Source organism: Electrophorus electricus, chromosome 24 (genome assembly GCF_041902795.1).
Source record: "Electrophorus electricus isolate QZ-2024a chromosome 24, ASM4190279v1, whole genome shotgun sequence".
NCBI classification, from domain to species: Eukaryota; Metazoa; Chordata; class Actinopteri; order Gymnotiformes; family Gymnotidae; genus Electrophorus; species Electrophorus electricus.
In genome coordinates, this window is record NC_137520.1 from 11770212 (window position 1) to 11786289 (window position 16078).

The window sequence follows — 16078 nt, forward strand, 5'->3', positions numbered from 1 at the left end:
TAAAGGGACTATTACTATAAATCAAAAACGAAATATAGATCTCGGGTAAATCAATGTGGTCTGGGATATTACTGGCGTCGCTGGGCAATCAGGGGGGACGGGGAAAAGGAGGGGTCTTTGACTAGTACTTGCGGGTATAATATACTTACACAGAGTGCAATGCTTTGGCACCGGCTAATCGTGCCGCAAGATCGGTCTTTGTCCCCTTCTGAGGACCGGCGCCCCCTAGGTATTTACCTAAATGGTTGTGTAACACACCGCTTGCCCCGTTTTTGCTACACCTCCATCCTCGCGTTTAACGGTGCTCTGTATTTCTCTAGTATATTATTCAGACTTATCCGCGTAACCCATTCATGCGCTACTGCACGAGTGTTCGAATACCTGCAGGTTATTTAGACTGTGATAAACTACAGACAATAAACAGTTAACAATCAGACCAACGGACAGTGTGCATTGTGTTTATAAACGCATTAACGATTATTTGAATCAGTTCTACAAGACAACAGAGTAGGTTTACAGAAGCGATCAAAAATAGAAACAGAATATACACAGTCGACAGCTAGAAACGACGTCCATTGAAAACCAGAAAAAAATTACACCCTCGTGGTTCTTCAGCTGTATTTTTGCAAAGTGCCACACTGCACAGTATCACTTAAGAGTGATTAGCAAAAGCTGCAGATGAACATCTTAATGTTACACACATAACATTTCACCACCATTTACATTTGCCAATTTTCATTACAAAGTTCAAAAGAGGCAGACAAACAGACTCATGGGCAGACATGCAGACAGACAACACAAGTGCACGCTTAAGAATACGTGGGCCAGTTAAGGGAAAAAAATTAAACTACGTGCCCCGACCTATAAAAGAGACAAGAAAAATGGCATAACAAGTAGTGCAATCAAGCTGCTCGCATCAGCACGTTTGTTTGTCAAGGCTTTTGCTGAGTTAGGCGAGAGAAAGCAGCGTGCCCGAGTCCCTGCCGACGCATTTGGCACTTTAGCCTGAATGCTGAGCTAGTAAGCGAGAACCAGTGCGACAGTGCTGACACCTATTGGTTAAATACAGGAATACATAAAATAACCCAGAATTACAAATAAGAGCAGCATTTGAAATTGAAAGCGTCGCATGCACTGGGGCGAAATGGATTTGAGGAAATTACCGAACGATCATCGTAATGTAAAACGTGTATGTAACGTGGTGTTTGCGGAAATGCCTTGCTGTATAGAATAGTAAAGGAGGCCTACTCGGATCAATGTTCAGCGAGTTAGTCATCCAGCAAGCGGTAACAAACTAGTGCAATTAAGTATGAACATATAACACTTATCAACAACAGCTTGTAAAACAACTTAAACGGTTCGTTCGAACCTCTGCTTCATCAGTTTGTTGGAGTGAAAGAAAAAAGATGCGCTGCAAATTCCCTTTTGGTCAGTTTCTGACCCCCCTCGGACTGTGCTCTGACGAGCTCTTCATTACAGACACTTCATTCCACGCTCACATTCTTTCCTTAGTGCCACTACCGCTGATGTTGAACATTCAGTCCTCATACACATTAAGGCTGAATTCAAGCTGTTGGCTTAGCAACTTTGAGTCTGCACAATCCGGAATCCTAAACAGGCAGTGAAAGTGGGCACTAAAGCAGCTCAGCCTGCTTATGTCATTTTTAGATGTTTTTCACTTTGAGGCATAAAGTGTTGGCTTGTTAGTGTCAGATATTAATCTCCTAATAATAAATATAATCTCTGAAAAAGTGAAAATTAGCATAGGTCCGCCTCTCATAATTTTTAATATTCATTTTATTTATTTTTCTTTATGAAAATAAACCTGTGCATTTCACAGGAGGTCACTAGATGGGCAGTTTAGAGGTCTTCTTTAGATAAGGGTGTATCATTGTTCAGCGTTATGGAGAGGGGAAGGGTTACATTATCAATAACAAATAACAATTCAAAAAATTATTTAAATGTCTAATGATTTATTGGAAATAATCAAAAATATTCACTGCAGTGTTTGATATCTTGATATCTTAAACACTTGCAATATTCTTTTTATTCAAGACTATATACACAAGATCCATACAAATTATAACAGTAGAAATGTTTAAGAAAATGCTAAATTAAGCATAAAATAACTGAAAGCAAAACAGTAAAGCTACAAATTCTAGTCATTCACATGGCTTGATTTTCAGCAATAATTCTATACGTAAATGACAGAAATAATTTTTTAGAATTAACTGTTTTAACTGTAGCAGTTTGATAAAATAGAGGCAATGAGTAATATGTTAGTCTGGCTAAAAACTAAAATTAAAATGCTTGCTTTGCATAAAATAAATTAATTGTTTTTAGTGGAAGAAACCTTGTTTTCATAGAAATGCACCTTGGTCAGAATGATATGGTGCAACGGTGAGCAGCAAGGAGGCGGACGCATGCGCGGAGAAAAGCGAGATTTATTAAGGGGCAAATCCAAAGTCGTAGTCGTTAGGTTAGTCCATGGTCAGAGCCAACTGATTTCAGGGATGCATGATAAACAAACCAAGGGCTAGGATAGTATACACAGGAGTTAGGGAAAAACGAAGGTTAAGAATAACAAACCAAAAACACAGGAAGGCAAGCAGGGGAAGCAGGCTATAACTAGGAAGTAACGTAACTACGGAATGGGACTAAAACACACAAGACAGGGAAAACATGGAACACGGAAGATGGGAGGGACTAATCGTGACATATGGCCTCACCATGCAGTAAACATTAATATGTTTGGTTACATTAGTGATTGTTAAACATACAACACAATCCCCAAAGCAAGTGTAACAAGTTGTAACCAGATGTAACCAGGCTCATCCAACATAGCACATTTTTGGTAATACACATTTAGCTACATTATATATATATATATATATATATATATATATATATATATATATATATATATATATATATATATATATATATATATATATATATATATATATATATATATATACACATTTAAAAATTATCACTAATACTAAATGCTAATGCTCATGTACCCAAAGGCCATCCACAGTTGAGGACTTACAGTTTCTTGTTAATGATCTGTGGACCGAAATGTGAGAGGACCAGCAAGCTGCATACACCATGACTAACCACACAGTGGCAGAAATGCAACATATTTTTTCCATATGTCTAATCATTGAGCTGACTATTGGCCTATTTTCTTTTAACGTTTGCTGTGATTTTAACTTTTTCTAAGGGTTCCTTTACCTCACAAAAATACTGTGCAATCATCTGTTGCACCTGGTGGCATGACAAGGTTTTATTGCAAAGTTCTCATGAGACAGTTCTTTACTGATAAAAAAAAGTCTTTACTGATAAGACAGATCTTTGATGAGCAAGAATCACACTCTTCCTTCATCAGTTCTTTTAGTCTTCTACTTAGTGTGTTGAACTTGCCCTGTCTCTGCAATTATTAATCTGTTCAAATCACCATCTACACTGAACTTAACGAATCACAAAGACTGATTTACAGAAGGCAAGGTTAAATAGATACAGTATGTAATGTAGCAATGCAAATATAGCAAACAGATAAAGCCAATGGAATTTCAGTAAAAGAAGACACTATAACCCAAAATATGTGAAAGCCTCCTTTGATCAAAAAAGTCCACACTGCAAGTTATTTTATAGAAAACCTTAAACAGTTGCAAAAATACACTGACAAGTTTGCATGAGGGAGATGGAAAAAAAGCTGGTTTGAAGCTGTGGGGTGTTTTAGTATGGGTGGTGTTCCTTCCTTAGCCTGTTATTATCTCTGAGTCACCCTCTGTCTAGTGTTTACACGCCCCCCCCCCCAGTTTGCATCTTGCACTAACTCCTCAACCTTCATGCACTGCAGAGCAATGTGAGAACAGAAATAACTCTCTCTCACATGACTATGCTCCATCAGTGTCCATCAGAGTGTCCGCAGGTGTGGGCAGTGAGCTTTGTTTTATGCAGCAAACCTGTGGTGTTCATCCTGCAGTTTATCTGTTTATCTGGATGACAGTACATCTATAGAGGTATTGGTTAAAACGGTGTGAATCAAGAGAATATCTCATCCCCATGAATATAGCCTGTGTTTGTGTGACTTACATAGTCATAGTTACAGGAGAGTGAGCCTTATTTTAGATGTTAGGGTTCATCTTTAAATAAATCGCCTACGCACAATGGGTCTGTTTGTTTCTAAGATAGCTCAAATATTTAAACAGGAACCTTAGCATACTTCTAAAATAGTAGCATTTTTTATAATCTGTAGTCTATTTATATATAGTCTATAGTCTGGTCAACACATAAATATGTCACTTTATAGAGCAAATGTGTCAATAGTCCATATATAGCATTGTGTTTATAGGTCAGCAAGAAATTATTTAGGTGTTGCTTTATTAGTCGCTATTGATGTGTATTACCTTATGCATTAACACTATTATCTCTATACACAAAGAACCAGAGAAAGTAAATAATATTAAAAAAGAGAAAGTAAATAATATTTTTCCTGAATAGTATAAAGGTTAACTGCCAGTTTTAAGGAGATTTTTAAAAAGTTTTGAAAGCTAGCCTACTTGATTGTGGGTTGTATGTTTTCAGTTTTTAAACAATGTGCATTTTAAGGATGGCCAACAATTAAAAAGAACAATTCTGAAAACATATTTCCCTGATGGTCATAATTTTATAATAGTTGATCCTCACACTTACCATTTATGTAGTAAAGATTTTCAGTCTAATGACACTATATGGCAAACATGCATGAACATGGTGAAATGTTAATGGACAAATTTCCATGAAGCACGGTTAGGCAGGTCATTTCCCCAGATGGCAATCATGGCCTGTGACGTCTGTAATCATTAATAAAGATTTTACCCATAGGGTTATCTTGTATTTTTCTCACAAGCACACACTGGATGCAACTACTCAAGAAATGACTTGCATAAACAATATTGACATAACAATTAGCCTTCAGGCTGTAAGATAAATTATTTGAATGACTCATTAAATATTTACTGCAATTGATCAAAATATTCCCTATAGTCTTTCTTTATTCATTAGGACTACCCAAACCTAGAAAATAATACAGAATATAGTAAATAAAAAGATTAAAACCAAAACAATAAAGCTATCAATTCTGATAATTTCCATGGTCTGAACATTTTAGAAGTAATTCTAAACATTAGCTATTGTGTTAAAATATAGTCAAGGTACAATATAATAATTGACTAAAATTGAAAAAGGGTTTCAAAGAAATAATAACGCTAATCCCAAACTGTTTTCTCAAGACAAAAGCCTGGGAAAACATTTTTTTCAAACTAACTGCACATACAAAATAAAGAGAAGATTTGTGTTATAGCCAGACATTTAATAATGTTAAATCTTTGCAGTCATATACGCTTTCAGAAAAGGCTGACATATAGATAGTTAATTTGCAGCTAGGCAGCAATATGTGTTTGCCTAATATTACTAATAGGAGCATTATGTCTTGTAGTGTTAATAAAAGGTCCATACTGTTTAAGGTACTGTAACGGGCATGCATTATTTCACATGAAAAAACTCTACGCCATTTTGTCCAGAATCATGAGTGGCTTTACCATTACTTAAGTCCCACTGGTTTCTTTTAAGCCCAAAGAACCAGGGAGGTACCTTTACAGAAAATACATCTATCTACAGATGGGTGTGAGGCTGTGAACATTCACTTTTAACAGGAAATTCCAGTTCTATTCCTCACACCTGGGAATGGCACAAGCTTTCGTAACCCCTCCATTTCCTTGTCTACACTCTTGCTCTCTGTCCCCTCCTCCCTCCACCTTCCTAACAGAGTCCTTCCTCTGTACCTCTAGCTCCAGGGCAGAGCCAGTTGGCATGCAGAACTCGTTAAAGCAGCGTTTGAAATTTTCATCCAGGAAAGCATAGAGGAGGGGGTTGAGGCTGCTGTTGGCATAACCCAGGGCGATGCAGAAGTGCATTGCGGCAATGGCAGTGGGGCTGCTCCCTAGGTCTGTCTTCCCCAAGGCCTGGAGCAGAGCCAGCACCTGCACAGGCATCCAGCAGAGCACGAAGGCAGCCACCACAGCCAGCACCATCTGGGAGATCCTCCTAAGGTTCCTGTCCTTCTCACGGGAGCCGGAGAGGTGGCGCACGCTATGCAGGCGGCGCACCATCAGGCCATAGCACACGCTAATGATGACCACTGGGATTAAAAAGGAGAAGAGGAACACGCAGGTACCGAACACAGGCTCAGCGGAGCTTAGAGGGTCAGGTAGAACCACCAGGCATTCAGTACCTGCTCAGGGAGAAGAAAAAACAAAGAGGCCTTAGTGGTAATGACAGAACTTATAATATGCTTATAATAATTCAAAATATCAAATGAGCCATTAACATGATATGGTTTACCTAAAGCTTTATAATACTTTGTGTCAGAGTGACTATAACTTTGAACACTCGCTAACGTTTATAATAACTTAATGCTATTACTGATACATTTGGTAAAGCAGACCTTGGGTAATGAAATGGAAAGCAAAGCTCAGTGATGAAATTCTTGTGTTGGGTAGTTATACTTTTTCTTTTAAAGATCATTCCTGTTTCCCCAGGTGCAAACAGAAAGAAGATGACTTTATAGACACACACAAATGCATGATTACCTCAAACACCAAGAAACAAAAGCGAAAAAGACAGTTGAGGTGAAAACCCAGATGAACATGAAAATGTAGTCAGACATGTTACCATTCTGGGAGATTTGTGAGATGAATGAACAGAATGATGCTTGGTGTGGTGGGCTGGCTTAAATAAGGGTGACAGCTAAAGTTGAGGTGATGACTACCGTTGGACTCCGCCTCCACTTGCCCCATGATCATCACAGGCACCCCGATGGCAGAAGCCAGTGCCCACACAGCAAGGTTGACCAGCCTGGCCCTGTGGGGGGTGCGCACGGCCAGTGAGTGCACCGGGTGGCACACGGCAATGTAGCGATCCACGCTCATGACGGTTAGAGTGAAGACGCTGGTGAACATGTTGTAATAGTCAATGGCCACCACAGCTTTGCACAGAGCCAGGCCAAAAGGCCAGAGGTCCAGCAGAACATCTGTGCCCTGGAAAGGCAATGTGGCCAGCACCAGGGCATCGGCCAGTGCCAGATTGAAGATGTAGATGTTGGTGGCTGTCTTCATCTTTGTGTATCTGTACCAGTAGGAAAAAGACACCTCAAGTTTCAAATCAGGCTGAATTTTTATATACGATTTAAATTTTTTAAATTCTGGAAATTATTAATGCTTAAGGTGATCTCGACCCCTGGGATCTGTCGAATTAAAGACCTATTTCAAATCTTCCACTTATATCTAAGATGTTGGAGAAAGATGTGATGTAACAGCTAAGCTTTCACTTGCTTAAGAATCACATACATGAAAAATATCTAAGGATTTAAGTTTCATCACAGTATAGAAACAGCATTAGCGAAGGTAAACAATCTTTGCTAGTTCTGCTTTATCTCAGAGCAGCATTTGACACAATATGTCTCACTATCCTACTACACAAATTAAGCGCCCGATCATGTAAAAATAACATATCCTCTCACACATACACGCTTTTGTAGTTGGCAGCGCAGGGAGGTGCTGATGTCACAAGAAGTTCTCATGTCTGTATCAGCTTCTGGGTCTCCCATTTAAGATGTTATAGCTCTGCTGGAGTCTCAGCTGTATTCCGTTATATATACATACATCCACTAAATGGACACTTTATTAAAACCCCCTGTCCTTTCACAGTTGGAGATTCCCTGTATTGAAATCAAATACCTGACCCCAGAGTGCAGAATAAGATCAGGTGAGCAAGTTTACCCATGGAACGATTTCAGTGTGAATCCAAATTAGAATGAGAAAAATGAGCAAGCTGAGCAACTTAAAACGAGGCACGGTCATCGGTGCTAGACTAGCCAGGGCCAAAAGAAGCTAACCATGTGCAGTTTTCTTGTGCAATTGTTCGGATATTATACAGAGAATTGTGTGACCAAATGAAAGGGGGATCCTGTGGACGTAAGCAACTCGTCAACGAAAGGGGTCGGAGGAGGATATCAAGAATTGTTCTGACAAAGCGGCAATGTGTCGCCAAGCACATCACAGCTGAATACAATGCTCATTCTCCAAACACACAGCTCATCATTCCTTAGCATGGATTGCCCATAACAGCCAATGACAAGTTTGAGTACCACTGTTGTCTAAGGGAAACAGAAAGGTAAAACTTCAGTGGACAAAAATTGGATCACTGAGCAGTGGAGAAACATTGTCTAGACAGATGAATTCAGACATCTGTTGCACCATACTGATGGGAGGGTCAGAATTTGACACAAGCAGCATGAATCGATGAAGCCTTCCTGTCAGGCGGAGATTGAGTAATAGTGTGGGCGCTATTTTCTTAGCACACCCTGGGTCCTCTGACCAACTTCATATCTTCATGGCAGCTGTTTACCTTATAGCGGAAGGACACATTCAGAAGGACAATGCACCATGCCACAAGTGTCATATACTCATGGATTGGTTCCAGGAACATGACAGCACGTTCTCCTTGCATCCCTGGCCTTCACAGCCTCCAGATCTTAATCATATAGAGCATTTCTGGGAAAAAGTACAGTGGATTGTTGAGAGAACATCAGTACTTCCATCTAATTTTTCGCAACTGTGAGAAGATATCCTGTCTGTATGGGCCAAGATACCTGCAGAACAATTTCAGCACCTAGTGGAATTGTTGTTGTTCTGATGGCCAAAGGAGGTCCGAACAGAGCTAACTATGTTTTTTTTGGGTTTTTTTTTTTTTCTGTGCTGAGCTGTACAACTGCCCTTCCTGTCCAGTTTGATGTTGATGCAAGCGCAACCCTGAAGGAGAGTTCCTGCTCATTTGCCTCTGGGACAGTCTGACCACTGTGGAGCCACCAGCATGTGCAACTGACCCTCCAGCTGTGCCACTCACCATGCTAAAGTGATTAAAAGCTCATAGAGTGTCATAGAGATTTTAGTGAATAGCCGCCTATCACTAATTCCCTCTGTACTGTGTTTTGATGTTTCTTTTGTGAACTCTGATTACACCTATTTATCGGTTCCCATTTATTAATCTGAACTTCTGCATAATAACTATACTAACTTAGCTTCTCTATCTATTGTTGCATGTGTTTTAGTCATTTCTTACAAAAACTTCCTCTACATATATGCTTTACAAACAAGTGAATGCAACTATTATTTTCAAGAATGAACTGTTAGACAGAGGCAAAGATTGTTAAAATCCCACTATAAATTTTGATGAAACTGAGGCAAGCACTATGGAACTTTTCCAGTCCAATTGAAAAGAATCTTAAATTCCATCTCTCCACTGGAGAGAAACCAAAGCATCATTAATAGGCAACAACGGAATTTCAGCGCAAGTCGTTTGGTAACCAGCCTAGCAACACGAGTTTTAAAATAGGCCTTGCGATATTGCCCCAGCTGAAACTGTCAGCAATGGCCACATGTACCCCTTAAATGCACACACTGGGCCTCATGCAAGAACATTTTCATATTGTTATATTAAATTTCTCAGACTAGTAATCATAGTCAATTTGTACACTTGTGCCTTGTTTAGAGGTGACAGAAGTACTCAAGTCCCTTATTCAAGTACAACTACAAATACTACAGTAAAAAATACTGTTGTTGAAGTTCATAAATACTAAAGTAAAACTACTTGTTTAAAAAAAACACTTGTAAATAAAATTTTTGAGAATTTTGCAACATCTGCAAAAGTATACAAATGACATTTTTAATAATTATATTAATTTCTTGTAGAGCAAAAATTTGACCACAGCAACAACTGAATTTGTTTATGTGGATGTAGAGAATCAGAAAGTTACATAAAAAAGGTTATGTAAAAAAACAACAACAAAAAGGTTTACTTTTTCATATTCAGTTATGAAGAAACAAAGAACTGACATGTCCAAAAAACTTTATTTTATAAATTCTGTTAATTAGCTTATAGCTAATTGCTTAAGGTAACACCGACCAAAACATCCAAAGCATGAAATAGATTTAGCAGTGGAAACATCACTCTGCTTCATGTGATGGTGTTCATTGCATCTACTGCTTCTGTTTTCATACAACAGGACACTTGGTTGGATGTTATCCTTTACATAATACTATGTCCAAGATGGTAACATTTACTCACTTTAAAAACTGTGTTTCAAGTTTCAAGTTCGGTTTATTCGTCACATACATAGTCATACACAGTATAACTTGCAGTGAAATGGTGGAGAGTGCTCTGTCCAAACTGAGGAAAGGAAACAGGGGTGCATAGAGAAAAATGTATATATGCAAGATAAATATATATACTCTATGTATGTACAAAATATATTAACAATGTATGTACAATATATGTATATTATGATTATATACACAATGTACAATGTATATGGTTGGGTATATATGTACACAATCTACAGAATGTACAGATCCATTTTGTATAATAACATATCTACAGTTGTTGTGTAACAAGGTAATTGAGTATAAATCTATATATACAGGTGTACAGATATACACCTGTGGCATCATGCTACAATCTTCAGAGGCTTAGACAGAATTAAGTATAACCAACACTAGGGATGGGTGACTTAAAATGATCAGCTGAATAGAACTGTCACACAAATCAACTGATGTGAAGATGAAGTTGGCATTAAGGTTTAGTAACATAATAAGCAATCGATGTTTATTTTTAGTAGTCAATACTACCCATTCCAACAGATGCCAATCTCCAAGAAAAAACCAACTGTAACAAGACTTGTGTACCACTTCCCCAATATAACAAGAGCTCTAGATTGCGTGTTTATGTGAATGAGCATATCTTATTCATCATCATCAACTTCTTTTCACTTTTCCTGGTGATGGACGCCATAGTAACAGGCTGAGATGATAAGCCCTGAAATGTCTATTCCCTGTGACAGATTCCAGCTCCCAGGCCAGCTGTGAGATACAATACCTCCAGCAGGTCACTTCTGGGCCTCCTTCCAGTGGGACGTGCATGGAAAAGCGGCAGTGGAAGGAGCCGACCAGTGGGCTTCCTTATGAGATGCTCAAACAGTTGGCTTCTCTCAATCTTGAGAAGAAGTGGCTCTACTCCAAGGCATCCCTGGACTGAAGGGCTCCGCACCCAATTACAGAGTGAGAGTCCAGCAACGCTACAGAGAAACCTCATTTCTGTCACTTGTATTTGTAGTCTTATTCTTTCAGTGACTGACACACAGAGAGCTTTGTCCTAAGACCAAGCTCCTAATTGACCACCACAGACAGATTTGGAGACCGCTTCACGTCTTCTGCTGACCTGATCTCATGCTCCCTTTTTTTCCATTACAAATGCTCCCTTTTCCCAAGAAACTCAAACTCCTCCACAAAGGAGAAGTTTCTCCTCTCACCTGAAATAAATAATCTGTTCTTTTCTTTCTGGAAGAATACCACAACCTCAGACTTGTATAGGCTAATTTTCATCAATGCTTAAGTAAGTATCCAAAGGTTCACCACAGTGGCTGCTTAGAGGACAACATCTACAACACTCCAGCAACACTCCAGCCTTGGCTGCACTTGATATCTTGTCTATGAAAATCACAAACAGGAGCAGAGACATGAAGGACCCTTGATATAGCCCAATAGCCACAGTGAACAACTCTGACTTAACACCAAAAGCTCTTACTGCACTGACCGCCAGAAGCTGCAGCCCATATAATCCTACATCACCTCCCACAGCTTAAGATGTACAGGGTCATATGCTTTATCCAAGTCCACAAAGCACATGTAGACAATGGCATGCTCCCATGATCCCTCACAAAGCTGCACTAGAGAAAAGAGTTAGTCCAATGGTCTACTGTTACATGACTTGGATAGAAACGTCATTATTCATCCTATATTCTAGGCTCAACCATCAGGTGGATTCTCCTTTCTAGTGCTTATCCTGGGAGGCAGAGGAGTGTGAATCCCCTATAACTGGAACACTCCCTCTGGTCAAATTTTTAAAATATAAGGACTGCCACTACAGTTTGCTAGTCTGAGGGCTCCATACCTGTTTCCATTTAACATTAAAGAGGCATGTTACCCACACAACCACATTTCTACTCAACTCTCCCCCACTCCTGCTGATGTGTTCGCATGCAACTTTTTAACTACAATAGTGGTTTCAGCCACAGAAATGGAATTTGATTCACAATTGGTCTCCTAACATCAGGGCCTGTCCAAATAGCCAATTTGAAGTTGCTTGTGTTATTCACACTGCCATTTGCAGTCTGTACAATAATAGAACTACTTTGTTTTTATACTCATCTATTCATACAAGTGCTTCGTGTAGAGACCCCACTGTCACACACTTTAAAGCACAAATAGTAGTTGATTGATAAAAGGTAATTGTTACTGTCACAATTTAGACAGAATGGGAGATTAGTAAAATTAAATAAAGTATCATATCATGATTATTAATTTTTATTTTCACAGTTTCTAGGCTAATGAAATAGATACAATCACTTATTTTTTTCCTTTGGGGATGAACTATACTTAAATTGCATGCTCTTAAATTATATTCATGTCATTTGAAAACTTTTAAATACAAGAAGACTTTGGAATACGGCAAGGCACTCTGTCCTCTTAAGTCGTCTTAAAATGTTCTTAAGTCAAATCTTAAGAATGAATAAGAAAAACGAATCTTAAGAATGAATCTTAAGAACAAATCTTAAGAAGGAATCTTTTTGTGTTTGTTGCATGAGGCCCACTGTCTTCTGCATTTCAAATTTCACATATTAGAACACAATACAACAGAACAGTCTGGGTGCTGCAGTAGGTTATAGTTTCTGGATTGTAATTATGAAGCAATTATAATGGCGCATTAAGCAGACATGGAATTCTTTCTTAATTACATGTTTAATCACACTGATGTGAAGGGGGAAATGAGAGAAGATTCTTGGTGGTGCAAGTTACACCAAATCTTAGGAGGTGAAACAGCAGTTCTCCCTCTGTTTTGTCACACTGAGGACATACCTTGAAACAGTTTGAAAAATAAGTCATTCCTAATGTGTTTAATAAAACAAGTGAAGACTGTTGCTACAGTATTGCTTTTATGTTAATAAACATAATAGTGCAGCAATATTCCACACTTGTTTATTTGTTCTTCTCTGTAATTTCACCCCTTTATGACTACATCAGCCTGGTGAAGGTTTGTATATGAATTAAATCACTGTCTGTTTACTCTGCAATCTAAAAGAAACCATGCAAACCTGCATTTTGGCAGAAAGGGTATTTAATTTTATGACCAAGTAACTAAGAAATGGATGCCAGTGTGGCAGAGACATTGTATAAGGTTGATCTTATTTTTCTCTCTCTCCTCAAAAATAATCACAGTCTGCCAATATATCAACAGCCAGCCTGCTCATGTTCCAGCTAATGCAGAATAGGATAATTTAAAACTGTTTACCACATAGACCTTCAAACAGACTTCTGAAAAACCTCCTCGAAAAATGCTGACTTAAATAGATGCAATTGTAGTGCTATGGTAATTTCAATGGCAATCTAGCCCTTTGGACAAAATAAATTTGACCTCTTTGTCACACATACATGCTTTATACCTGTTGTGTTGTGTGCCTGATTGTCTCATACATGCTCATATGTGTGTGTAGAGACAGACAGAGAGAGAGAGAGAGAGAGAGAGAGAGAGAGAGAGAGAGAGAGAGAGAGAGAGAGAGAGAGAGAGAGAGAGAGAGAGAGTTTAACTTCAGACATATATATTTAAACATCCTCACCTGATGATGACATACATGACCAGACAATTTCCCACGAGCCCCACCACGCACACAATTAAATAGACCACTACAATAGTGATCCTAACGCTTGTAGGAAGACGTCCGTACGTGTCGTCGAATGCACTGAGATTTCCCTGTAAAAGCGTTTCGTTGAACAGTAGAACTATCTTATCCGTGACATCTGCTAAGTCGTCAGGGAACTCCATAAAGAAGAGAACCGAAGACTGTCAATAAATAAATAAAAAAGTCATCAAACCATCAGAAAACAGAAACGTGCTTGTGTTTACCTTAGCTGTTTACCTTAGCCTCAATGCCGCAAACAAAATTACTGTGATGTACCTGTACCCGACTAAGCCGCTAATGCTTCAGTAGCGCACAGGCTTTTGAAGTCCTGACTACTGAAAAGCCGTTTCCTCAGCTGGAAGCGATGTGATAATAAAAACTGCAAAGAGATATCCGCTAAGTCACGCGAGAAGTTCGGTTTGCGAGATTGGTTGATATGTTTGATTCATATCTAGATCAGTGAAATAAAAATGGTTTCGTTCAACATATATAGATCATAGTAACTTAAATCAGCACAACAGTACGCAGGTTCCGTAGTAAAATGCGTGTATCTGTGATGGGAGAATGCTAGTTATATTATATAATATTATTTTAAACGCTTCACGTATGCATATGTAAATGTTGAAAGGAATGAGTGATGTATGGGTGGATAGTGGAGCTGTTGTTAAAGCTATGCTAAATATTTCCAGTTTTTATACCCTGAGTTTGGATAAGTCCGTCAGTGAGTCATGAAACCTACACTTTTGCCTCTTGGAAACATTAACTGTTGAAACCCCAATATGTTGACCATGGACCTCGTAGAGTACGAGATAAAAGCCCCATACTATATAAAAGTCTAACTTTCTTTTATAGGAACACGCAGTTCGGTTCAGTAAATTATATTTGCGTAACACAAAAAGTAGACAATCAACAATTAATTATTAGTAGTTCTTATGCTAAACGTCAAGTCTGTGGTATTTGGAGTTGATATCAATAACGTTTAAACCACGATTTTAGTCATGGCTTCAATACGAAGTCACAAAAGGGATAACTAAGGACAACATAGTGATGAAACACTGAAAATCGAACCTGGGGCATGTTTCCCTCTTGAAGCTCATAAGTGGAACTTGAATACAAGGACCTACAGCCACTGACCTGCAGTTTAAAAGAAAACAATTTTCCTATGTTGCAAATTGGACTGACTGTTTAATTTTTATTTTGGGTCTCTATCCACTGCTGCCATGTTTAATGCTTTCTTTTTCACAGTCTGATTATGACTTGAGAAGAGAGACATGCAAAAATGCTTGAATTACAGGACACAAGAGGGATACAGACATGGAGATGGTAATTACGCCAGTAGCTAGAGCCACTTTTACCCACGTGTCTCCTGCTAAGATAGCACAATAGTAGTCTACAAAAATATAGTCACTGACCCATAGATCAAAAGCTCCAAAGCGTAACTGAATATTGCAAGAAACAGTTTACTGCTTCAGCTGTGCACCTCATTTGTTTGTCTTCCTACTTGTCATTCAAAGGTCCACTGAGATGAAAGGCCTGGGAGCTCCCATATACAGAGTTTAACATTAAGAGAAATGTGGATGTTGCTCTTCTTTGTCACACACCTTTGAATGCCTTTACTCACCCACTCCTGGCTGCCCACCAACCAGTAAGGGAGATGGTGGGGGAGTGAAATAACACAGGAATATTTATAGCCACGCCACACCGCAGGCCCCAGGTTGTTTATAAGCCACATACTGCTTTCAGCACTGCAGCTCAGGAGAAAGATAAATGAGGGCAGATTTTCTGTCCCGGTGGAAAGAACATTCAGTAAAACGTGAGGCAATCAATTTCCTCCTGTACCTGCCGCAAAGAGAGTCGGAGCCGTGCCAGCGAAAAAAAATGAGGAAGGGTGCTGGAGTGGGTTACTCGAAATAATAGTGGTGACAGAGTAGAGAACAGAGTAGCAGGCGAGGGGGAAACAGCAGAGAGAATTACAGCAATTGCTGATGTGGGGGTTGTCACTCTAAAAGGCCTTATCCATCAGAAACGATGTTTGAAAGGCAGACGTGCTTTATGTTTGTCAGTTTGGTATATACACAGTCATAATCTTTCTAGCATTATAACCAGGATTTCTTATAGGTTACTTATGTACATACATAAGTACATAAATAAAAAACCTAGGTTACACATGTCTTTACTGTAAATTGTGTTGCTGTGTTCTTGCCCTGTGTCTTGTGTATATGTGCTCTCAATAATGTC

General features: G+C 38.9%; 2 protein-coding genes across 4 annotated transcripts in view; both read right to left on the bottom strand.

The window, feature by feature from the left end:
- Positions 1–351, bottom strand: part of xkr7a (XK related 7a) — a 15372-nt gene extending 15021 nt beyond the window's left edge. The window contains exon 1 of the mRNA XM_027017449.3: positions 1–351. This exon is cut by the window's left edge and continues 943 nt beyond it. The gene's annotated coding sequence lies outside the window, so the exon portion shown is untranslated.
- Positions 352–3013: 2662 nt separating this feature from the next.
- On the bottom strand, positions 3014–14195 carry LOC113581955 (delta-type opioid receptor). 3 transcript variants are annotated; one of them, XM_035522236.2, is made up of 4 exons: positions 14117–14195; positions 13778–14001; positions 6818–7173; positions 3014–6280 (listed from the first exon to the last, which is right to left on the bottom strand). In XM_035522236.2, exons 2-4 carry the CDS (start codon positions 13981–13983, stop codon positions 5715–5717), a joined length of 1128 nt encoding a protein of 375 aa, XP_035378129.2. In that variant the 5' UTR covers positions 13984–14001; positions 14117–14195; the 3' UTR covers positions 3014–5714. The 3 variants fall into 3 exon arrangements, with proteins under 3 accessions (XP_035378129.2, XP_035378128.2, XP_035378131.2); XM_035522235.2 differs by having other exon boundaries at positions 14078–14185; XM_035522238.2 differs by having other exon boundaries at positions 6794–7173; positions 13778–14185.
- Positions 14196–16078: the final 1883 nt, after the last annotated feature.